At 35.2% G+C, this 25,780-nt stretch overlaps 1 protein-coding gene across 9 annotated transcripts in view; it reads right to left on the reverse strand.

Moving 5' to 3' along the window:
* Dscam3 (Down syndrome cell adhesion molecule 3) overlaps positions 1–25,780 on the reverse strand; it is a 2,377,722-nt gene that overhangs the window by 129,702 nt on the left and 2,222,240 nt on the right. For all 9 annotated transcript variants that reach the window (XR_011333174.1, XR_011333173.1, XR_011333172.1 and 6 more), the window contains exon 11: positions 9,499–9,804. Coding sequence is in view for 6 of the 9 variants with exons in the window: in XM_069831322.1 (XP_069687423.1) it covers positions 9,499–9,804 (306 nt within the window). In the remaining 3 variants the exon portion in view is untranslated. The remainder of the gene's footprint in view (positions 1–9,498; positions 9,805–25,780) is intronic.

The raw sequence follows: 25,780 nt of genomic DNA on the forward strand, positions 1-25,780 counted from the left end.
AATATAACTGTTTTATAAATTCTAACTTTCAGATATTTTGACAGCACACTGGATGATAAAAGCTTCTCAACCGAATAATAGCAGGCATTTCCCATATTTATTCTGCGCTTAATGTCCTCCCGTGTATTCGTCTCATATGAAAACTAATCGCAAGATACTCTTATGTGCTCAATTCCTTAAGTGGTTGAAAATAATGTCCTGCAGTGTTGGAACATGAGAGTAGCAACCAAGATTTTATAAACTTCGTCTTACTTCATATGACAAACTAATCGCAAGGTCTATGCTAAAATCCTTACGCGGTTAAAACATAAAGAGGTGGGAGTGGAGGACAGCGAATTTTTTCATAATAAGCTGGAACAAACACGACAGGCATTCTCCTACAGAGCGAACATCGACGAATATCGAACTTCGCCATACTCGACAAACTTGAACAGAACATAACGCCTGCAGTCCGCGTCACCGTTTTTGGCGTGTGAAAAAAGTAATTGGAACGTTAAGTGCGAGTGTTTTACTTTTGCCGCAGTCAGTCTGACAATTGTGTTTGGCAAATGGCTGATGTGACGTGTATAGGAAGTGGTACCATTCTCAGGTGCACTAGTAACGTGCTCACAAACTGGGCAGTATATATCTAGGACACACGCCAAAAACGCTGGCGCCAGCTGTAATGTACGACGCTAGTTTAAAGCATGAAGGGATGAGAGAAGACAGCAAATATTTTCATAATATTGGGGAACAAACATGACAGGTCTCGTCCTGCAAAGCGAAAATCGGCAAATATCGAACTTCGTCATACTCGACAAAATATACCGAACATAGTGCCTGTCGTACATGACGAAAATGTGTAGTATGACAATGAAATAATTTATTTTATTTAACAGGCTGGGTAGTATGTTATAATTATGTATAATTTAGAGAAAATGAAAACATTTATTTAACATGTTGGATATTATTTATTAACAGAATGGCTAGTATAAGTTGTAATTATGTATAGTATATTCCATGATCTAGGCTCCTCCACAGCTGGCGCGCTGTACATTTTGTACGTACCTTGGCCTGCGGCAACTACAAGCAACATGATTAAAATGTGCAGTCAAAGGGAAAGGAGAAGGAACTAACTGTAGTTGATAGATATAAATACAGGCAGTATTAAAGTATTGTAAGAACAAATAAGAACAGAAATGGAGGTGCATAGTGAAAATGTGTAACGCCAAAGTAATGGCAAGCTGACAACTGTTGAAAGTCGTCTTCTTCTTCTTCTTCTTCTTCTTCTTCTTCTTCTTCTTCTTCTTCTTCTTCTTCTTCTTCTTCCAGGGATTAAACCTTATTGGCTCGTTCCGGCTACAATTATTATTATTAAAGCTGTTGTATCCATCTCTTTCGTGGATGTCCTTGGTCTCTTTTTCCTTCTCTCGGTCGATAGTTTAAACTTCTCCAAGCCATTCTATTAGTATCCATTCTACAGACATGTTCATACCATTGTCTCTTATATTCTTCTATTTTATCTGCAAGGCTAAATATGTTCAATTCTTTGCGAATATCTTCACTTCGTTTTTTATCCATTAAAGTGTATCCCGTCACAAATCGTAAATATTTCATTTCTGCAGCTTCTATTCTTTTAATTGTTTGCTTATTTAAAGTCCATATTTCTGAGCCATACAACATTGCAGGCACAATCAACAATTTATAAAATTTGAGTTGTGTTTCTTTTCTTACTTTCTTTCCTAATGTTCTCTTCAGGGTACCACATAAATATTGGAACTTTTGTAATTTACTGTTTATATCTTTTTCTCTATTACATCCCAATGAAACACCTATATAGTTGAAATCCTTTACTTTTTCTAATGTTTTTTCATTTAAAACTATTTTTGCTCTTTGCAATTCTTTGCCACATTGGGCCATCACTTTTGTTTTTGTTGAGGAAATTTCTAAGTTATATTCTTGTGCAATCTTGCAAACATTAGTGTATCAACAGGGATTGTTTTTTTTTAATTTTTTTTAAAGATAGTTGCCATTTCCTGACAACTTCGTCTATATATAAATTAAAAAGAGTGGGTGAAAGAGGACACCCTTGTCTTAATCCCTGATTTATTAAAATTTAATGTGTTGATTTTTTGTTTCCACTTTTTATTTTAATATTTGTATTTACATATAAACATTGAATGGCCCTAATAATGTGTTTTGGAAAACATCTTTCAAATAGTATATTCCAAAGGATTTCTCTATCTACTTCATCAAAGGCTATAATCTATAAAGGCTGTATATAATGGCAAATTAAACTCTTGTTTTTTTTCAGTAATCTGTGCTGCTGTAAATATACAATCACTTGTATAACTTGGGTCAGAGGGCATACTGGGATAGTTGGAAATGAGAGAGCCGATGAATTGGCAAAGATGGCAGCCAACTCTGATGTGCCACTGTCGTACAGTTTATGTCCGATATCCTATATCAAAAAAGTAGCCAAAGAACATTATATGCAAGAATGGAACGAAAGATGGGTCAATAGTGATAAGGAAATTCTTACAAAAGAGCTATATTTTCCAACGTTCTATGATCGTAATAAATGTAAAGTAATAACGCCAAATTTCGTTTTGACACAGTTTTTGACTGGGCATGGAAAATTCGGGAAATACTTAAATAGATTCCATATTAAAGACGATGCAACTTGCATTTGTGGGGAGGAATCTCAAGATGTCAAACATGCATTATATGATTGTCCAGTCTTTTGCCGTGAAAGATACAAGCTTGAGTTGTTACTGAACACTTTAAATTATACATTTACCAAACCGTTAACCAATATACGTACCAACTCTAAATCATATAAGTATTTCATGTCCTTCTTGAATAGAATATTCGTGTAACTGTAAAATGTTAAATTATTCCGGGAAAAAAATCGTATTAGTTCTAATAAATTATAATGAAACTGTAAGTCTTCAATTTTATCATACTATAATATTGTACTATTGGTTTTAATTTTTATTTTAATTAGGCATTTGATTTCTAATTTTGAGCCATTTCTTGTAATACCTGATTATTGCCAATTGTTGTTACTAAATAATGTATTTAATTCGTAAATTTTAAGCCATCTCTTAGTATAGCTATTTATTGCTTCTAAAATAACATGTTTAATAGCTATTTTATATATATATATATTATTTTTTTCTTCCTATAACCATTACATATAAATATAGAGACATGCCTTGAGCTTTATGAAACGATCCATTCTTTCATTAAGGTGCATTCTTGTACATAATTCATGTGAATTGTAACCTTGACCACAATTTTGTATTATAATTTTATTATTGTTTATTGCTTATAAAATATGTATTTTGATGCCAACTATAACCCTAATATACCGCAGGGTGAAATAGGGTTTATTAAATTGGATACTAAAAATATATATATATATATATATATATATATATATATATATATATATATATACAATCAATGAAGGATCTTCCTTTCCGAAAACCGTTCTGTGATTCTGTTGAAAGTGATATTATTTTAAATACAGGAGGAAGCCATAACCATGAAAAAGATGTTCTGTAACTGTACACGGTCAGATGATTACAGATGCCGCGAAACGCTAAGCCAGTGAAGAAGACTTGTTCGACGGACCTTAAAAATTAATCAGGAGAGAAATATGCTCAGCCCCATAAGAAATAAGCTAGAAAATAACGATCAGGGATGTAAACCTAACAAGAAGAACCTTATGCACGCAAAGACGAAAACTTCATCCAATACTACCTAAAACTAAGCAAGAAGTTCATGAAGCTCTACAAGTAGTCAACACAGAAAGCAACAACGGTGAAGATTGTTTTTAACATTAGTAAGCAATTTTTAAACAGCCAGCATTGATCGACATAAAGGCATATGCTGCTAGTCCTAAGCCTAGAACAGAGTACACAGTATTGACATTACTAATTTGTTTACTCTGAAGTGTAAAGGAAATTTGCTTAGTATTGATGTGAAAGAGTGGGGTAACTGATGAGGGAAGGTAGTTGCGCACTTTGATATAAGGTTGACAGGGTTTTTTGTTGCGGAACTTGGTTTAAATTTTTGTTGCAGAGCTTGATATTGCCTGAACAAACACCACAGAATTAAGGAGCTGGTCTTCTGATTTGAGGTTACATTCGGGAGTGAGTTCGAGTCTTACTTGGGAAGTCATTAATTTACCCAAAATAGACCCTTGGGGTACTCAATAACTTACATTCCGAATGTATGAAGCTGTGTTGTTACTAATGTATGGAATTAGTTCATAAAATAGTGTACATTAAATTCATATACATAAATCCTTGCGTAAATAAAAGGACACTCTTTGTTACATATTTCTTTCTCATTCATGTATTAACATCATTTTTAACTGTCAAACTGTATAGTAGCTATTAATGTAACACATTTTCCCCAGCACTTCGATTAACATTTCATAGAAAGTGTTTGACTTTTGGCGCCGTCGAGTGAGAAAGTTTTTATTTGGCGAAGTCTATGTCGAACTGTACATGGATCGCCGATAAGTAAACTCCGTTCAGAAGCAATTCTGCTCTTACGGTTATCGAACAAAATCAATGAACTGTAAAGTTTTCTTCCACTTCACGTATGGTTCTTAGCGAGTCTACCCATTCATTCGGGCCCTATATATAAGGCGACCATGTTTCGCTATTGATAGCAAATTTTATTCATGAATTCGGTTATAGGGAGCGAGCATTGGTGGCCGTGTCCGGTTGGGGGAGGGCGGAGCACCTCAAAGTTCTATCAAACCCAACCTAGAGTTGAAGCATTAACTCTCTTAACCTGCACTCACGGAAGAAAATAAAAAGGTCAAATGGTTTCGATTTCTCTCAATGTCTGGAATGGGGTGGCCGGCTTGGAAATGGAAAGAGAGTGGTAGAAAGGGGTCAAGTTAGGCAAATAGACTAAAAATTCACAAGTAGTGGTGCGCCAAAAGACATGACGAATGAATGAGTAAATGTAGCACGCTTGGAAGAAAAACTGGAACCATATCATGAATGCGATTTATTTTTTATTCCATTTCCTTTCCCTGGCACGTGAACCTCGTACAAACGTGATCGGAATATATCCAACGATCTCAGTCTTCCAGTCTTTAACGTGTTTACGAGGAAGTGTGCAAGCAGTCTGTGGGTACAAGTAGAAGTTATAATGGTCAATTGAATTCAGAATGTAAATAAAACTGAGAACAAGAGTTGTACGATCAGAAATTTTGTATGTATGTATGTATAATAGGGTGGAGTGAAAATATGAAGTTTATAGAATCAAAATGTAATATTAGGGAAAGGTTGTGGGGTGATATCATAAAGAACAAAGCAAAATATATTTTATGCTCGACCATGCCGAAATGTAGTAATTATACACCTGGTAGCAGCCCTTTAATGGACCTCACTAAAGTACACCTATTCATTAAAGTTCAGGTGTTCCACCAATCAGAAAATACCATTGTAGCAATATAAAAGCGCAAGTATCGATTATTCTCGGATATGCAATCGAAAGACAACAATAAATCAATAAATCACCTATATTTGAAATAAAGTCAGTTCTGTTACTACCTAATAAGCGTTAATTGTAAATAATATTCAAATAAATTCAATTTTTCATCTCGTTTTTCAATGTCTAATTCAATTTCAAGGTTATATCAAGATTAATGTTTATTTTACTCTCTAGATTATATCAAGGTCAATGTCGACATTTGTTTCTTGGAAAAAATCAATACTTTCGCGTCTGCGCACATCTCGCAATTTACGAGGTATTGCACAAGGTCAGTTCCGCTCCTCAGTCAGATAAGAATAACATGAATACTTATGAATAATTTCAAGTTAGAAATATGGTCGAGCATAAAAAGTCGTATGAAACTTGACTATAATGGTAATTAAGACGCTCGTATAAAAATTATGAAACTCGCTTGCGCTCGTTTCATAAACATACTCGCGTCTTAATTACTACCATTATAGGCTCGTTGCATAATGTACTATTCTCTAGATTAATATTTAGAGGTGCCCCAAAAACATCATATTTTGAAATTTTCACAAAATTTTGAGGTTCAGATATTTTTAGCGAGAGAATGTTCTCCTGTGATTTAATCTGAACAGGATACCAGGAATATGTTAAAAGATTCGACATATTTTTACTCCCCTGTTGTTTCATCTTGAAGTGTCTTAAAAATCTCAATTTATAAGAAAATTGAGAATAATCACAAAACTTTTAGGTATGATATAATTAATATAATATAATTAATGGAAATTCATTCTTCTTATGTTGCAGGATATTTATATCAGAATATGTCTAATTAATACAAGACATCTGTCCTTCTACCGTGTATTCGTAACGCCAGAGGGGCTGAACCCATCACAATTACCTATCTATCATGACGTAATGAAATATTACCTATGGGTAAAAAATGAATTAAAATCTGACTTCAAATGAAAATAATTTACTGTTGGAAAGATTTAAGAAAGAATAGATATCAAAACTAAGGAAATCCAGGTAAAGGCATAAATTCCGAAAGTCAGTCATACAAGAATATTACAACTGATTCGTGCTTACCATGATCAATACCTACGCTAACTTAATGAAGTCCTGTAAGAAACGACATAGTAACAACTAAAATGACAACATTGCAAAATTAAAAGAAGAAACAAACAAACAAACAAACAAACAAACAAACAAACAAACAAACTATTTGATATATGCAGTTGCAAATGCAAAAAAAAATTAATACTGCAGGCCTAATTGTGATAAAGACCGCCGTCTTCCAAAACAAGAAAAAATGTTTTACTAGAGCAAAGAACAGAAAGAAGGATGATAATTATAATATTGGACCTGTTGATTTAGTTACCACACAGAAAGAAATGAAAACAAAAACAAGAATAAATTCTAACTAAAAAAATAAGTGGGCTGAAATGGAATTTTTTGTCATATTTTATGTAAAATACTGTATATTTTGTCCCTTTGAATCCCCTCAAAAATATTGTATACTGCAACCCCAATTTAGAGTCTTCCTAATTTTACAGCACTTCATTAACTATGTAATGAAAAACAAAATAATAGAACAAATATACAAAGAGACAAAAAATATTATTTTAAGAACTTCAAAGCCCTTGGGGCATCTCAAAAATTACATATAGAAACTCCTTATTTTTCACATTCCTAAGTTAAGTGAAAATATAGTTTTCTGCAACAATTACATTTAGAAAATAGATAAAAAACAAATTCATGTACAGATTCACTACACGCTACTGTATAAGTTCTGTGTTCATGTAACACAGATAGGCCTACGTGAGAAAAGCTTCTTATTTTTGTCACGCACACCACTAGTCCAATGACTAGCGCGTCCACTTTCAGCTAGTATAATTCAATAGTTAGCATTATCCCTTCTTCAGTTCGTATAATAAACTTCAACAGCTGATGTTCTAAGCTGTCTCCCATTCAAGAGGAACAATCCAGTCTTTTGTTCGGATTCTCTATTTCCCATGAGGTCAAGACATGCAAGCCAACCCCTATTCCGACCTAGCATCGAGGGTGGTAGATATTTTCTACGGATATGTCCTGTCTTTTCACATTGGGCTAAAATAAGTTCCCATGCAGTGCTGTAGTTGGGCCGGTACACCGTACAGTCTAAAATAAAAACTCCCTGTTACCGTACCGGAAAGAAATATAGACTCGAAAATATATTAATTATGTTTAAATAATCTTTAATATACTTTGAAATGGAAGATTTTAGCTATTTGAAAAACATTTTGATTTTGATATCTAGCGGCTGGTATCTCATATCCTTTCCCTAAACGCTAGTCCGTTCGTTGTTTTATCGAAAACCATGGTCTGGCACTTCAAGAGTAGTTGTGAGATTTGTTAATTTCAATTTGCTTGCATAACGCCGTGGTACTTCTATAAGAAATTAACACTTACTTTATGGCATTGCGTCTCAAGAAATCTGCTACACTGATTCACTAATTTCAAAACTTGAGTAGATGTTTTCGCATAACACTAATTTTATGATGTATCGCCTCAAGAATTCTGCTGCGCTGATTCGCCAATTTTAAAACTCACTCAGGCGTGATGTTAGCAGATTGCTAGAGGAAGGAAATATTGTTACTTTTGTGCGTTCATGAATCTTGAGTCCAGTTACATATTATAGATTCTAATCAACTTTCAACTGAAGAATGTGAATGAGCATTACTGTACTAAGAAAAGAAATACTCTTCCAGTAAAAGAGTTCCTAGGGTTTTGTTCCTAAAAAGTGTTGAGCCACCAATGTCAGCGTTTAATTTATTGCCTTATGTACAATTGTGACTGAGATCTCAAAGGAGGTCTGCAGACGAAGAAGTAACTTTGGAAAACAAGTGCAGTACGAGTCCATAGGCCTACAGTCCAGTCTGATCAAGAAGATTTCGACAGAACCCCCTAAAATTTGTTTCCAACTACAACACTGTTCCCATGTCTCCTTTCCCGCACACGATGTTCAGATGCGGTCTCCTTCTTCAGTGACAATTTTATGACTATTCAATGCCCCCAATCTTAGCCACGACAAACCCGCTCCACTATCTTTGTTACAAAAATATAAGTAATCATTCCTCCCTCAATTAAGAGTGAAGTTTGACAGCAAATGTAGTGAGGATTTTTCCGAACATTGGAGCAGTTCTCTCTGCAGTTTATGAATACATCCTTTTTCCCACCCCTCTCTTTGTTGAACTCTGTAACAAAACGCCCGTAAAAGCGATTGGTCTCCAAATAGGCCTATAATTCTTAGCCATTATTTTACCACCCTGACTTTCATGTGAATTACTTCGTTTTGAAGCCCAAACTCCTTTAACACCCCGCACTTAGCTGTGCTTCTTTCAATGACAAATATTCGTTTTAGGAAATCAGTTTGTATTTTGTATTTAATTTTCCCGCATTTTCCCAACCCAAATTTCCGCCCCATACAACACAGATGACCTTACCACAGGTTTAGGCATCCCTTCCTGTCTCCATACTTAAAAATCAGAAGTCAGCGCCTACGGTCGTAGAAAGTTGTAGCCCAGATCACATATAGATTGCTCATTCCTATATTAAAATCGGTTGTACTTTGAAGAGAACAACCTATAGGATCGCCACCCATCCGCCGTAAACGAACCTGAGATGGCAGTACAGTCGCTAATGCAATTCAAATGGGAATGACGTGACTTCTTATGTAACAACTAGATGACAGCATAGTAAACCTGACAAAAGTTGTTACCGTCAAAACCTATAACGCCGAGCAATTTGGGTATATATGATCTAGGGTCGTAGTAAGACATAAACAATTAGTGCAAGAAATTAAAAAAAAAAAAAAAAAAAAAAAACAAAATTGGTATCCAGTAACGGAGGGGCATAAGATACATAAATAAATAAAGGTCATTTGACCTAAGAGATGACAGATAATGATGATGAAAATTGTGAAATAGTATTCGTGGTCCTGACAAACTGTATGTTTAGGTCATAGTCTCAAAGCAATGTTGATTCACTTACCGTAAATGTTAAGTCTTGCCGCGTGAGTGGCAGATCCCAAAGAATTTGAGGCTTTGCATGTGTATAGCCCGCCATCTTGAACTCTCGCACTGGTGATATTCACATGGCTAATGACGTCACCGGCCTGATCGACGTATTGGCCGATGGCGTATCTATGACCGACGCTGGACGCTGTTAGAATTTCGCCATCGAGGTACCAGGAGAACTGAGGTGGAGGACTTCCGGTAGCAGAGCAATGGAGGGAGACTGGAGACCCTGGTCTCAGCACTTGTTCGATGAACGTGGACTGCAACTCCGGCACTGTGTCTGAAAAGAAAAGAACATAATCTATAATACTTTGACTATTTTTAGCAAGGAGAAACTCGGTAGTAATGTGGGAATTGAATATTCTGCTTCAGCATTTTGGAGAAGTTGGATTTGGGCTGTCCAAACTGCAATCCGTTGAGCTTTATCATGAAGCCCATGTAGATCCTGTTTCGTGACTAAAATAGTGAACAATAAAAAACGAAGGAAAAATTTGTTTCAAAATTAAAATTTAACTGCAGATTATTCTACAGCTAGATAATACAATAGTTTTACACAATTTAAAAATTATTTGATGAACAGGAATAACAGTAGGCCTACAAGTAAATTTTCGGCAAAATAAGGATAAGTGCATACTTTGAATCGTAAACTCTATATCTATTCCTGGTAAAATATATACAAGTAAAAAATAACACGTAACATTGAATTTACAGAAATTAAAAAATTAAATACTAAGACATAAGACCCCTTAATCTTTTGCTTTTCACAATTCTTTCCATTCATGTCTTCCTTGATTTCCATTTTTTTCCTTACCTTCTTTCTTTCTTTCTTTCTTTCTTTCTCTTTCTTTCTTTTACTTTCTTTCTTTCTTTCCTTCCCTCCTTCCCTCTTTCTTTCTTTCTTTCCTTCCTTCCCTCTTTCTTTCTTTCCTTCCTTCCTTCCCTCCTTTCCTCTTTCTTTCCTTCCTTCCTTCTTTCCCTTCCTCCCTCTTACTTTCTTTCTTTCCTTCCCTCCTTCCGTCTTCCTTTCCTTCCTTCCTTCCTTCCTTCCTTCCTTCCTTCCTTCCCTCCCTAACTCTTACTTTCTTTCTTTCCTTCCTTCCTTCCCTCCCTCTTTTTTCTTTCTTTCTTTCTTTCCTTCCCTCCTTCCCTCCCTCCCTCCGTCTTTTTTCTTTCTTTCCTTCCTTCCTTCCCTCTTTCTTTCTTTCTTTCTCACTCTCTCTTTCTTTTTTTTCTCTCTTTCTCTCTTTCTTTCTTTCCTTCCCTTCTTCCTCCCTCCGTCTTTCTTTCTTTCCTTCCTTCCTTCCTTCCCTCCCTCTTTCTTTCTTTCTTTCTCTCTCTCTTTCTTTCTTTCTTTCTTTCCTTCCCTTCTTCCTCCCTCCGTTTTTCTTTCTTTCCTTCTTTCCTTCCTTCCCTCCCTCCCTCTTTCTTTCTTTCTTTCTCTCTTTCTTTCTTTCTTTCTTTCCTTCCCTTCTTCCTCCCTCCGTCTTTCTTTCTTTCTTTCTTTCTCTCTCTTTCTTTCTTTCTTTCTTTCCTTCCCTTCTTCCTCCCTCCGTCTTTCTTTCTTTCTTTCTTTCTCTCTCTTTCTTTCTTTCCTTCCCTTCTTCCTCCCTCCGTATTTCTTTCTTTCCTTCTCTCTCTCTTTCTTTTCTTCCCTTCTTCCTCCCTCCGTCTTTCTTTCTTTCTCTCTCTCTTTCTTTCTCTCTTTCTTTCTTTCTTTCTTTCTTTCCTTCCCTTCTTCCTCCCTCCGTCTTTCTTTCTTTCTTTCTTTCTTTCCTTCCTTCCTTCCTTCCCTCCCTCCCTCTTACTTTCTTTCTTTCTCTCTCTCTTTCTTTCTTTCCTTCCCTCCTTCCCTCCCTCCCTCCGTCTTTTTTCTTTCTTTCCTTCCTTCCTTCCCTCTTTCTTTCTTTCTTTCTTTCTCACTCTCTCTTTCTTTCTTTTTTTCTCTCTTTCTCTCTTTCTTTCTTTCCTTCCCTTCTTCCTCCCTCCGTCTTTCTTTCTTTCTTTCCTTCCTTCCTTCCTTCCTTCCCTCCCTCTTTCTTTCTTTCTTTCTTTCTCTCTTTCTCTCTTTCTCTCTTTCTTTCTTTCCTTCCCTTCTTCCTCCCTCCGTCTTTCTTTCTTTCTTTCTTTCCTTCCTTCCTTCCTTCCTTCCCTCCCTCCCTCTTTCTTTCTTTCTCTCTTTCTTTCTTCCTTTCTTTCCTTCCTTCCCTTCTTCCTCCCTCCCTCCGTCTTTCTTTCTTTCTTTCTCTCTCTTTCTTTCTTTCTTTCTTTCTTTCCTTCCCTTCTTCCTCCCTCCGTCTTTCTTTCTTTCTTTCTTTCTCTCTCTTTCTTTCCTTCCCTTCTTCCTCCCTCCGTCTTTCTTTCTTTCCTTCTCTCTCTCTCTCTTTCTTTTCTTCCCTTCTTCCTCCCTCCGTCTTTCTTTCTTTCTCTCTTTCTTTCCTTCCCTTCTTCCTTCCTCCGTCTTTCTTTCTTTCTTTCTTTCTTTCTTTCTTTCTTTCCTTCCTTCCTTCCTTCCCTCCCTCCCTCTTACTTTCTTTCTTTCTCTCTCTCTCTCTTTCTTTCTTTCCTTCCTTCTTTCCCTCCCTCCCTCTTTCTTTCTTTCTTTCTTTCTCTCTTTCTTTCTTTCTTTCATTCTTTCTCTCTCTCTTTCTTTCTTTCTTTCCTTCCCTACTTCCCTCCCTCCGTCTTTCTTTCTTTCCTTCCTTCCTTCCCTCTCTCCCTCTTACTTTCTTTCCTTCCTTCCTTCCTTCCTTCCTTCCCTCCCTCCGTCTATCTTTCTTTCTTTCTTTCTTTCCTTCCTACCCTCCTGCCCTCCCTCCGTCTTTCTTTCTTTCTTTTTTTATTTCTTTCTTTCTTTCCTTCCCTCCTTCCGTCTTTCTTTCTTTCCTTTCTTCCTTCCTTCCCTCCCTCTTTCTTTCTTTCTTTCTTTCCTTCCCTCCCTCCGTCTTTCTTTCTTTCCTTCCTTCCTTCCCTCCCTCCCTCTTACTTTCTTTCTTTCCTTCCTTCCTTCCCTCCCTCTTTCTTTCTTTCTTTCTCTCTCTCTCTTTCTTTCTTTCTTTCTTTCTTTAATTCTTTCTTTCTTTCCTCTTGGTACCCATTCCAGAAATCTTCTTCTAAGCCTATCTTCAGTCATTCTTCTCACATGCCCATACCACTATAGTTCATCCGTTGTTCTATTCCTACATTTAATTTTTTTCTATGTGAGAACATCTTGCCTGACCGCATGAGAGAATCTATATAAGTAGACTGAAATTGTCAAATTGTTTTTACTCTCACCTGTCAAATTTCAGCACAAAATGGTAATACATTTCCCACTAATGTGTTTTATATTCTAATGTTTGTTTCCCTGAAATATTTTTGTCTCACAATATGGAGTTCAGAAGAGAAATAACTGTTCTTCCTTTTATTATCCTATCTATTATTTATGCTTCTTGACTGCCTTCATTGTTCAATTTATTCCCTGATATATAATAGGCCGTCGGCGCAGTTGGTATAGCGCTGGCCTTCTATGCCCGAGGTTGCGGGTTCGATCCCGGATCAGGTCGATAGCATTTAAGTGTGCTTAAATGCGACAGGTTCATGTCAGTAGATTTACTGGTATGTAAAAGAACTCTTGCGGGACAAAATTCCGGCACACTGGCGACGCTGATATAACCTTGGCAGTTGCGAGAGTCGTTAAATAAAATGTAACATTTAACATTTATAATAGGCCTATACGCTTCGCATCCTTTAATAATAATTCCTAATATATAATTTAATAATAAATTCATCATTTTCTCACCAACTATGAAATAGTTATGTAAAATATGTTTAAACCCCACTTATAGAAGAATAATCCATAATTCTTCAATCAAATTTTATGATCAAATATTCCAAATCATCACAGTATTCTGTCACTACTAGTTGATCATCTGCAAATTTAAGCTAGCAAGAACACATACGTATATTATTTTTTTAGTAAAAATTATTCTTTCTTTAATACTGCATAAACAATTGTTCATTAAAACTTCATCGGCAAAGTTTGTTTACTTTCTGAATACTGCTCTAAACGTAATTGGTGATTATACTGTAGTTATGGCCCACAGACTACTCGTTATTGGACACAGTGTGTTAGATGGAGGTTCATGGAAGCTAGGGACGAGTAAAGAACTCAAAGCTTTCTACAACAAGCCAGATATTGTCAATGAAATTAAAAGCAACGACCATGTGCCTCTGACATTACGTAACATATCATGAGAATTCCAGACAAGACGTGCACCAAGAAGGTTTTTGAAGAAAATCCAAGAGGATGAAAGGAGAAAGACAGGAAAAGAAGATTGATGATGGGGAACAGGACGTGAAAAAGATAGAAATAAGAAGATGGAACGCTGAGACTGCTGTCAGAGAGTAATGGGATGAAATTGTTCAGAAGTTAAATGTCCCTTACGAATTGCAAACGCAGAATGCAATGGTAGCAGTGAGTAGAAATGCACGCTGACATTTAAATAATAGATTAATTATTAACATTGTTAATCTGGTGAAGCGGAAAGGCGTGACTCCCACATGCTGCTTGGTCAAAAGGCAATAGTTATGATGATAGTCACATGGATATCAAATTTCTTGCTGGTGCAGGAGAAATTTATATAGAGTTGAGTCGCAAGTGTTGAAGGAACAACTGATTCCAACTTGAGGTGATCACCTGGTTGTGTTTTTCCGAGGTTTTCTCTAATCTTAACGCAAATGTCAGGTAATCTATGGCCAATTCTCGATCTCGTTTAGGCAAAATACTATCTAGCTGTCAGCAATTCCATCCACGTTAAGTAACCTTGTAGTTGTTACAGTGTCGTTAAATAACCAACTGAAAAAAGGAAGTCATGTGAGTTGTATTTATGCTTCGGATGTCTCTTTTTATCCAGAACAGGATATGTTCTCGCCTCTTATTTAATAACTGAAAATACTGTTTCAGTGGTTGTGTAGCTTCTGGAAGACGCCACCGAAACTGGCATAAGCATAAAATACATCCGTGTGTAGCGAAAGGCGACAAAACAATTTTTAGGAGATATTCAAAGCGACTTCTCATGTCAACCAAAATTTTCTCGGTGAAGACACTACGTCACTCTCTGAATTTATTTTATGTAACACTTCCCGTCTCCCGGAATTTATTCACGAGATAGTAGATCATTCAACGATTTGGAACACATTGAGTGTCTCATACACATAGTTATACCATAGTCTAATATCACAGTCTAGTATATACAGTCACGAAGCTCAATACGTAATAAATATGCATCCATAGATAGTTGCTATTGTTCCTAGCACCCTCACAACAAGGGTTACCAGATTTTAGATCTACCAAGGAGGGACATCTTTTTTCACCATAGCCTATGTAGTTAAGTACTTACGTTTTGTCTTAAAGAAAGAGTGATATGAATTTGGGCAGAGTTGACATTTTCATGACTATACAAAATAAATTTAAAAAATAGTAAATAAAAATTACCCCACAGCTGAAAAAATAATATGGATCTCAAAATTGCAATTTGAATAAAAGACATATTATAGATACAGCTATCAAAGTACAAACAATATTTATCTGGCTGTAAGGTACATCACATTTCTCTGGCGTTTTTCTGAAGGGCTTGTGGCAATAATATGTTATGCCAAATTATTAACTTAAATTACTTAATAATAGCTCTGTCTGGCATCATATTTGACAAAATACTTAAATTTCAATGTTTATTAATTGGTAACAATGACAAAATTCATTTATACCTAAATTCATATTTAATTTGTACCTTAGCTTATTACTACTCCAAACCCATCATTTAGCATATAGTATACATTTTTAGAGCTTCATACATATTTATCAACAGTAATCTCATAGACGTTTTGATTTATCTAGAGAAAATCAAAACTCGAGTGGGATTTAATTGACTATTACACGATTAGAAGAAAGTATATAAAGATTAGAAGTAACGAAGTACTCCAATACAATAAAATATTAATTGACTTACGAAAATACAATTGTCTTCAAATGTATTATTGTACCATCTCAACATTACAAATATTACGCTAGATGCATGCTTGATGGCAATAGTGAGTTATGATTACTAGCAATGCCTTCTCGTCGAGAAGTTCTCGATCTATACACGATGGCAATGTTACTAGTCAAGAAGGCTTTGTTGATTCAGTTTCATGTTTATTAAAACAGTTGCATTCCACTTCAATTATCCGAATCCCAGTAATCAAAGTCACTTGACAGATGATTTTCAATAAATCTTAATATTAAACAATCTCTGATACGTGACTATCCATAATATCATATAGCAGAAGCTATAACATAACCTAACTAATATATACAAGTGTTAAAAAAGTTTTAATTAACGACGATAACATAAAAAATAAACATGAATAATTTTAAAAGGAATAATTATTGAATGTACAATTTTGAAATTTGAATGTGGTTGGTGGTTCAATTGATGTTATATTGGATGTGTGCGTAATAGAAGTGGCACTTGTTGATTTAGGCCTACATGGTGTATTCAACTTATTCAGGATTTCCGAATGGTGCTCTTCATTTATTTGTAAATAGATTTCAGAAGATCCATAGATATGATCAGTGATTTTTATTAATTCTTGTTCTTGAATGCCAATGCGAGTCATATTTGAAAGTGCTGTGCATCGACTGGAGTGGTTTGTAATTATATATATATATATATATATATATATATATATATATATATATATATATATATATTGACGTCCAGACCAGCGCAGTTTCAAATGTTGGCAAACAAAGAAACAAATGCTAGGGACGCGATAAAATTGTGCGATAAACAGCCATGATTGGTTGAAATACGTCCTTTCGTACCGTTTTATTGGTCAAAAGTAGTATGACGTAGTAAGAGTGTAATAGTGACTGAAATTTAGCATTTTCAACGAGCTTCTTTCCATTGTCTGTGCCATGCATTTCTGATGAACGTCTCTTTTTAAATGTTTAGAAATATCATATTTGCTGTTAAAAACCTTACGCTTGCCAATATATTTGTTTTTTTTTTTTCCCCAATGTGCAAACCTACATTGTTAAGAAAATCATTTGAAATTTAATGAAATTATTTACGCCTAGAAGAAAATAGTTACTAAGTAACGATAAAATTATTCAAGTGATGTTAATTCTCTAAAAGAAGGACTTTTGCGTCCCGCCTCGAATCGACGCGGTACCCGGGACTTTTACATGAAAATCGGGACATGTCCCGCCAAATCGGGACATCTGGCAACTCTGCTCATAACTCAAGCTTCGTGACTGTATATACTAGACTGTGCAAGTATCATACAGTTACGAAGCTTGAAGTGATTTTTTTGCATTTCTCGCGATACAGCGCTCCAAGCGGTTAGCAACTGAGAGTACTAGGAACAATAGACTGTGCCGGTACTATTTCGTATTGTCTGTGATGAGGCGATAATAGCGATCCTAGTTGCTAGTAACTAAATTTGAACTGTCATTGGATGCATATTCCCTACGTATTGAGCTTCGTGACTGTATATACTAGACTGTGGTTATACTTTCGCCATTTGGTGGTTGTTAGTTATTCCTACACAAAACAGGTGGCAGGACGATCAATTTCTATATTAGCTCTTCTAGCGTTTCAAACGGGAAAGTCAATAAGTTCTGCAACCTATTAATAATTTATTAAATGAATTGGATCAGTAATGCAGTCACTTACCGATAGCAATATTGCCACGTTCCGGTCGGGAGATAATTAACTCATCCAGGTACTTAGTATTATCTAAAAGTTAAATAGCAATCCAGTTATTTAATTACAATATTCTGTAAAAAAGTTCCAATTATTAGGATTGTTCCAGCGCGGTTCAGAATCGATTCTGAACTGCCTGCTCATGCGCAGTAGCTCAATGTGCGTTCCAACAAGACTGGAACTGGTTCAGAACCTACTCTGAACTCCCAGTTTCATATTACAACGTGCTTTACAACTCGTTCGGAACAAGTGGAATTGGTTCTCGATTAAGGGCAGGAACTGGAATTCCGTATTGCTTACGCATGCGCAGATGGTTTAATCTGAGGTTACGGTTAAAACGGTTCGTGACTGGGCAGGCTAAAATTAAAAAATAGTCGATCATGAGTGATTTGGAACATGATAGTGATATATTTTGTGAGGAATTAAGTTCGGAAGATGAATATAATTTTAATGTGAGAAGAAACGCAGAAGACAGTGAAAGAACAGTTCAAGAAACGTTCCAACAACGTAAAATTCTGATACCGTCTTCAACTGGCGAACGCGTCGAAAGATGTTCGTTATTAATTTGTAAAGTGTTCTGAATTGCTCGTTGAAACAAAGCTGTTATGAATCAAATGCAAACCTGAGAATAGAGTCAAACTATTCAGCAAATTATTGAGTCAAGTGTAAATGTTGATTTAACAATCCATTACGAAGTCTAATAATTTTCACAATTACACTCTTAAGGGTAGCTATTACGAATTATTTCAGAATCTTTAAACCCCGGCTTAATTATTTCACGACTTAATACTTTAGGGAATTGGGGTTTCTATCTTGCAGAACTCGGCGAGAGTTAATTTGAACAATTTTAGCAGAAGCACTGGAGAAACCAGAGGCCCATGTGGGAACTTCACTTAAACGTTTTGAAAATCGTTTCTAGTTACTTTATTAACTTTGCCAGCTACATTGCCTGTGGGGTTATAATCACAATTAAATTATATTAGAGGAGCAATTCTCGTTCAGAAAGTGGGATGGCTCGGTTTTGCATGCTTCAAATGTACAATTTTGAAGCTCTGCACAGCTCAAGAAAGCCAGTACATGACGAACTCTTATTAACAAGACAATAACTTCATTGGCACTGAATTTATATCTACATTAAATATATCAAAATATATCTCGGAACCTTTGTTGCCTTTAGATGGCGAATATATTGATATAATGGAGAGATACGTGAATTTAGCGTTTGCTATGTTATCCTGAAGGAGGAGAGCGAATTCTAACGTTAAGTTCATCACAGAATACTTCTTACGCGTACCCCAAACAAGAGCATTCCTAATTCATATCAGATGGCTACGCTAAAGTTCAGATTTTCAGCAGACAATCCCTCCCATATCTAGAGCAGAATCCTCTGTGCGTCATCACCCTGCGTTCGGGCAATGAATGATAACTAGGGAACGAAGTTTGGACACTAAAACATTGCCTAAAAGCGATTATAGGTTTAAGGAACACTAGCTGTAAAATAGTGACGAAATTAGGACGTAGCTGTGTAATAGTTGTTCTTTTATACAAGAGGTATCTAGTGATTATTAGTCAGGCATTTACACATGACTTATAAACAAGGTATTCGTTGTGTAAGTATAAGACAGTTAAACGTCTGTAATTCATTTTGTGTTCTGCCTAAGGGTAGGTCTTTCACTGGAAACCCAGGTTTCTCCAATCTTTCCTATTTTCTGTCCTCCTCTTCATTTCTCATATGATCCATATATCTTAGTCGTCTATCGTCTGATATCTTCTTTTACCTCGAACTCTTCTTCCGTTCACCATTCCTTCCAGTGGATCCTTCAGAAGGCAGTTTCTTCTCAGCCAGTGATCCAACCAATTCCTTTTCCTCTTCCTGATCAGTTTCAGCATCATTCTTTCTTCATCCACTCTTTCCAACACAGCTTCATTTCTTATTCTGTCTGTCCACTTCACACGTTCTATTCTTGTCCATACCCACATTTCAAATGCTTCTATTCACTTCGTCGTAATGCCCATGTTTCTGCCCCATACAATGCCACACTCCATACAAAGCACTTCACTAGTCTCTTCCTTAGTTCCTTTTCCAGAGATCCGCAGAAAATGCTACTTTTTCTATTAAAAGCTTCCTTGGCCATTGCTATCCTCCTTTTGACTTCCTGGCAGCATCTATTTTTATATTCTTCGTTAATATTTTGGACTATTAGTCCTTTTCCGCTTCTGCCTTCCTTTTATGGTGATGGAGACGATATTCTACCAATTTCTTTTAAACAACGCAACCCTAATGCCTCAATTTTCTTAATTTTATTTCTGTACAACAGTAATCAGGTAATATTTCATAAATCGAATCATCATTGATATTTTACTTGTTCGAGATGCTACTGATCAGAATATCTAACATTTTTAGAGTAACAAGAAGTTAAAAAATTCTCCGCTAGATGCTGCATATGCCGAAGAGTACGCTTGCTGCTACCTGTCGCGTGTAATATAATCTACTTGTAAGTGAAAAAGCAACAAGATTTATTTAATAGGGAACTAGTGTTATCTATATATAACTGGATATAATAAAAAATGAAATAATAAAGAATCATACCCCTAAAGATAAAAATAGTAATAAAATGCAAAACAATTAAACAAAAACGTATTCATGCAATCATCGGGATTATATGGATTCCTTATCACTTATTTTTTAAATTTCAGGACTATGTTCTTTGTCACATTTCTTAGTTACACTTCTGAATTTAGAGAGTTTGTATGAATTTTATTGATCTTTTGTACGGAATGTTGCATCCCGAATTTGATCCAAACTTCTCAATTCATCAGTCTAGTTTTCAATGTCGATACAATTATTTTGTATTTTATATTAAATTATGAGTCGATGTTTGCAGAAAGAGGTATACCTACTAAAAGCTGGTATTTCTATATCCAAGGCAATCAAATACATAAATCCTCACAACTGTGTTATTTTTCAGATGCCAACAGATATACAAATATCTCACAGGGAAGTAGAATGTCCGTGTTTCTTTGTATGCGAGTAGAATGTGTATAAGCCCATTCTTTCCAAGTGGTATTTTCTCGCTATATGCCTGGTCAGCTAAACCCTTTAGGAAAAAGAAACAGAGATGAAGATGATGGAAGACTCAAGACTAAGTCCCCTGACCTGGTCTCTGGGGAATAAAGACATGCATATACTAACTCTCCAAAGGGGAAAAAGATTGTCTAGGGAAACACTGCAATAAAACACAAATGTTATGTAAATATATATCAGAGTAGAGGTTTATATCTCAATAGGCCTATGCAAAATAAGCAATTTGTCGTAAGTTCAGGGATATGAAGAACAAGTAATCCAGATATGGATTTATAAATGGTTCTGTACTATTACACGTAATAGAAGGGATTTGAATGACAAAGTTACCAAAGGATATGGATTTAAAGGAAAACAAAAAAGTCGAACACCATTCGTCTATCTTGAATTTTGTATGGAAAATTGATGAATTAGCTATTAATTTAAAATGGGCAACGTTTAGGGTCGCTTACTAAGTTCTTTTCAATAATCTCATCAACAGAATACGAAAGCATCTCTCTGAATATGGCAATATTGGTGTATATCTTTGTCGAAAAACATTTAAAAAGCAACTATTAGGCTTAACAGCCGTTACAATTTTGAAGTTCCTCTGATTGAAGTTCTGGCTGATATGTACAGTAGTGCCAAAAAATCCGGACCGACCCTTGTAGCTGATTTCAGAGTCACAGATTCAAATTTTGCTAGTCACAAAACACATCCATCTTGTATAATTAATTGTAACAATGAAATTTATTGCATTTATTCGATTCTTACCGTCGTTTGTTTCCTTCAGTGCTTCAAACCTACAGACGGAAAAACTTTAAGAGTTTTATTTGCATGTGACATCAGTATTACATTTCTACCTCTATTCGGCAAAGATAACTGTGTATTTTTATATTAAATAGCAATACATACCTCTGGCTTCACTATCCATATTGAAATTACCACAGTTTGACACAATACACAGCACTGGATTCTTTTGTATCAGCTACAAGGGTCGGTCCGGTTTTTTTTGCCACTACTGGACATCTATTTTCAGACAGCACATATCACTTGACGATGTGTGTCAGAGGAAGAACAATTATTGTTTGTATACATCTGAAGTCTGATTAGTGTAACATTTAGCTAATCGGCGATGTATCCAAAATGAGAAAGGAACTGGCCATTCATTATCTCTTGGCCTAGTTGCCTCATGAGTGATTCCTTATTGGTATCACTTATGGGGTTCAGATCTCTCTTCGGAAAGTTGACTAAGCAACAACAATTTTGAAGAAGAAAAACAATTGCATTTTTTAAAGAATTGTTGCAAATCATTTCATCACATGCCGGTACAAAATATTCTCTGTCTATGTACAGAGTGGTGAATTGGAAGAGGCACCATAGTGATTTCAATGCTAAAATTTATATATTGAAATATTAGTTGACTGAAATCTTGTTTACACTTACAATATATGTTGCAATATTTTTAATTAAGTACTTTTCCGGTTTTATTATTATTATTATTATTATTATTATTATTATTATTATTATTATTATTAACATCATCATTATTATAGGCTTCATAGCCGTTAAACAAAGCTTAAAAAATACGGAAATAAGACAAAAATAGTGCCAGAATCTTACGTTAAAGTGAGATCAGAAGTCCTACATTACCAATGTTAAATTGATCATCTTTAAGTGCCTTTATCTCAGAAAGTATTACAGATATCTCTAAGAAAATGTTACTGCTTATTCTTTATTATCTTAGAAGCAGCGACATATTGTTTAAACGGTGTCGTTTTTGCGAAAATAGTAAGTGTTCATTTTGTGTAACCGACTACTTATTAAGAATAATTAAACTGCATTAATATTAATGCACAGAAAAGTTTTTATCTAAATGACTTGTAACTAGAATGAAGCAATCAATGTAATACTGGAGATAAGCTGTAAAATTTCGATGTTTCTAGCCTTCTCGGTTTCTGAGAAAAAGGTACATGTGTTGTGAATTTTTAATTTCATATATAGTGATCGACAAAGTAAAACATGAGAAAAACCTAAATTTTCAAAAACACATAACTTTAAATTTGTTTCGAAAGTTCAGAACAAAATCTGCCATTAAAGTCATACACAGTATCGCCAACTTATGAAAATAATATTATAGTTGTAAAACACGCCAAAGTACAATCTTTCATACAAAATAGTTTGAGAGATATTTATTTTTTATAAAAAGAGCTAGATAAGAAAAATAGTAGTTTAATAAATAAAAGGTATTACATAATGGAATGCATTTACAATTAAGTATAATTTTGTAATAAATTATGCATTACTCGACCAAGGCCAGTGGAGTACTGTAGCCCGGAGCTCCACTTGTACTTCTCCTGCGTTGATATAGCGTCATCGCGATAGTTCATATTACGCCCGCGCCTTGACTCGCCTCGGTCGAGTTATACCAAATAACCAGACATCGGATTCTAGGGCAAATGCCTATTTTGTTTCTTTAGGAGAAAAGTAAAAATAATTATTAATATTTGTGTTTCATGGAAATTGAAAGGTATTCAAAGAGTTTTATAGTGCCCTAAAATGCCCTAAAACGGTTATTAGAGCCTAATTTGTTAATATTCGCCTAAAAATGCCTAACTCACTGAAAAGTTTCGCATTTTACTCTTACTTTTTATAATTTATACATGCATTCACTGCGAAATTTAAGGCAATTAAAAAGTGGAAAGTTTGCTTCAACCGGCCATGAAACCATTGATAAAGGAAACAAAATGTTTTGAATCTCACGACACTCGCAATAGATTTCACCGAATTTAACATGTTTGGAGGCATAAATGCCGACAAAGAACCAACCTTAGTTTTGAAGCAGGCAACAATCACAACATGTGCTGCTACCGATTCAGAGATATACTATACTATAAAAATGACTTTTCGGTCTGAAACCGATTAGCTGTACTGTCCTTCAGAGTGTCATAAAATCACAATTTTTGGAGAAAGAGTGTTTTTGAAATATTTATGAAAAGTCGTAAAACTGCGAATTAGTAGGGTAAACCGTTACAAAATATTTAAAAGAATGGCCCTCCTAGTGTTAACACTACCAGGAAATGCAACAATAAGTGGAACTTTGTATTTTTGTCCAATTGAATCTCAATAACAACGGTTCATTTGAATGCTCGTTAACAGTTGCTCTTTGTCTTTCCCTCACCCTATTTGTGTTGAGAAGTTTTGAGCGGTAGGACGTTTTCCTGTGAAGTTTAACGCGATAATGCCGAAAAATATAAGTGCAAAATCTACATTGATCCGGCAATGGCTAACGGAATATTCAGAATTCACTTATGATGGAAAAATAATATTCTGCAAGATTTGTAGCAAACAGGTATGTAACAATAGTTGAAATATATAAATTCTATTAATTTTAATGAGTAGGCCTATAATATTTATACATTGACTGAGCTATCCTGAGGTATAATTCTTTTTAAGACCACTACACTTTAACCTTTTAAATTCCGATAGTTAAAGTATTTGCAGGTCATTAAAATTTTGATTGTTCGAACCCACTAACTTTGTGATAGAAATACGGCAATACAACAATTAGGATTTTATTTTAATTCAGTTTACTTTACATTTTTAGATTTCGCAAGAAAAGAAGTGCCACCTAAAGCAGCATGTGCAAGGAGCGGCTCATAAGGCTAAAGCTCAGCAGAAAAATCAACTGCAACAAACTTTACTAACACAGCTTACTTCATCCAATCTCAGCAGCAATTTCTATGCTGATTTAACCAGAGCGTTTGTTGCTGCTAACATTCCCTGGAATGCAATTGAAAATCCGGTTTTAAGACAGTTTTTACAAAAATACTGCAAACAAAATATCCCATCTGAGTCGACCCTAAGAAAAAATTACTTAGACAGAATATACAATGAAACTTTAGCTTCCATTCGGGAGGATATAGGTGATTCTTACATATGGGTCTCTGTGGATGAAACCTCAGATCCTATGAATAGGTATATAGCAAATATGGTAGTAGGAAAACTTAGTCCTGATGGACCTTCGATTCCACACCTCGTATGTGTTAAGGAACTTTCGAAAGTGAATAGCCAAGCCATTGCTTATTTTGTAAATAAAGGCCTACAGTCTTTATACTCAGGTAATATAGACGATTCTAAAGTTTTGTTGTTTTGTACTGATGCTGCCTCATATATGGTTGCTGCAGCTCCACTTCTTAAAACATTTTATCCTAACCTCACGCATGTAACCTGTCTAGCACATGGCCTTCACAGGGTTTCTGAAACAATCCGGAATGAATTTCCTCTTGTCAATTCGTTTATTTCTAACACAAAAAAATGTTTTTGTAAAGCACCATCCAGGATTTCAATATTCAGAGAGAACTTTCCAGATATCCTACTCCCACCTCAGCCGGTTGTTACACGATGGGGAACCTGGATTCAGTCAGTGGTGTATTATTCTAAGTATTTTAAAGAAGTGGTCACAGTTATTGATAAATTACCTGAAACTGATAGTGCAGCGTGTGTGAAAGCAGTGAAAGATTGTCTGAATGACTCACGAGTGAAAAACGATATTGCCTACATAACATCAACCTTTTCTTTCATACCTGCAAGCATTGAACAATTAGAACGTGAAAAACAATCTCTTTGTAGCCAAATAGCAATAGTAAAGGAAGCTCAAGTGAACATACATTCTGCTTTGGGCGAAACTGGGAAAAAAGTTAAAAATAAGTGGGACAACGTATTAAATAAGAATATAGGATTTTCATTGTTGGAAAAAGTATCAAGAGTGATATCGGGGGAAAGTGTAAATGTTCCAGTAAGTATTGATGTTTCTATTGTACCTAATTTAAAATTTGCGCCTCTCACATCAGTTTCGGTTGAAAGAAGTTTTTCTGCTTTCAAAATGATTCTCAGTGACAAAAGGCAAAGGTTAACTGTGGAGAATTTAGAAAAAATTCTGGTGGTGTACTGTGCAGATAATTATAATAAAGTCTGAGCATGGAACTGAATTTCAATAACTTAAAATGAGTAATCTTGATATCAATAATCATTATTTCATTAGTTTCAATATATTAAATTTGTGCAGCTCTGTTTATAAATATAATATAGTATTCTTTTTTAATGTTTAAACATACTTTTTTGTGCGTATTTTAGTGTATAACTAAAAATTTCAGTGAAAGAAATAAGTATGATACCTTGATGTGCCTAAAATGCCTATTTTCATTAAAATAGAGTCTAATTTTACAAATTTTGAGCTTATTTTAGGCGCCTAAAACTGCAATTTTTAGTGCCTAAAAATCCGATGTCTGCAAATAACACAGAGAAGTCAAAATAATTATTTGAGTCGAAAACAAAACTCTTAATATTTTTTTATCCCAGAACTCAGCTCAATTAGTTGTCCTCTATGGTGTATTCTAGAACGTCGTAATTATGGTATTTATGAACCACCACTTGCAACGACGTTGGTTTTGGAATGTATTTAGATT

The sequence above is a fragment of the Periplaneta americana genome, chromosome 7, assembly GCF_040183065.1.
Source record: "Periplaneta americana isolate PAMFEO1 chromosome 7, P.americana_PAMFEO1_priV1, whole genome shotgun sequence".
Taxonomy (NCBI): domain Eukaryota; kingdom Metazoa; phylum Arthropoda; class Insecta; order Blattodea; family Blattidae; genus Periplaneta; species Periplaneta americana.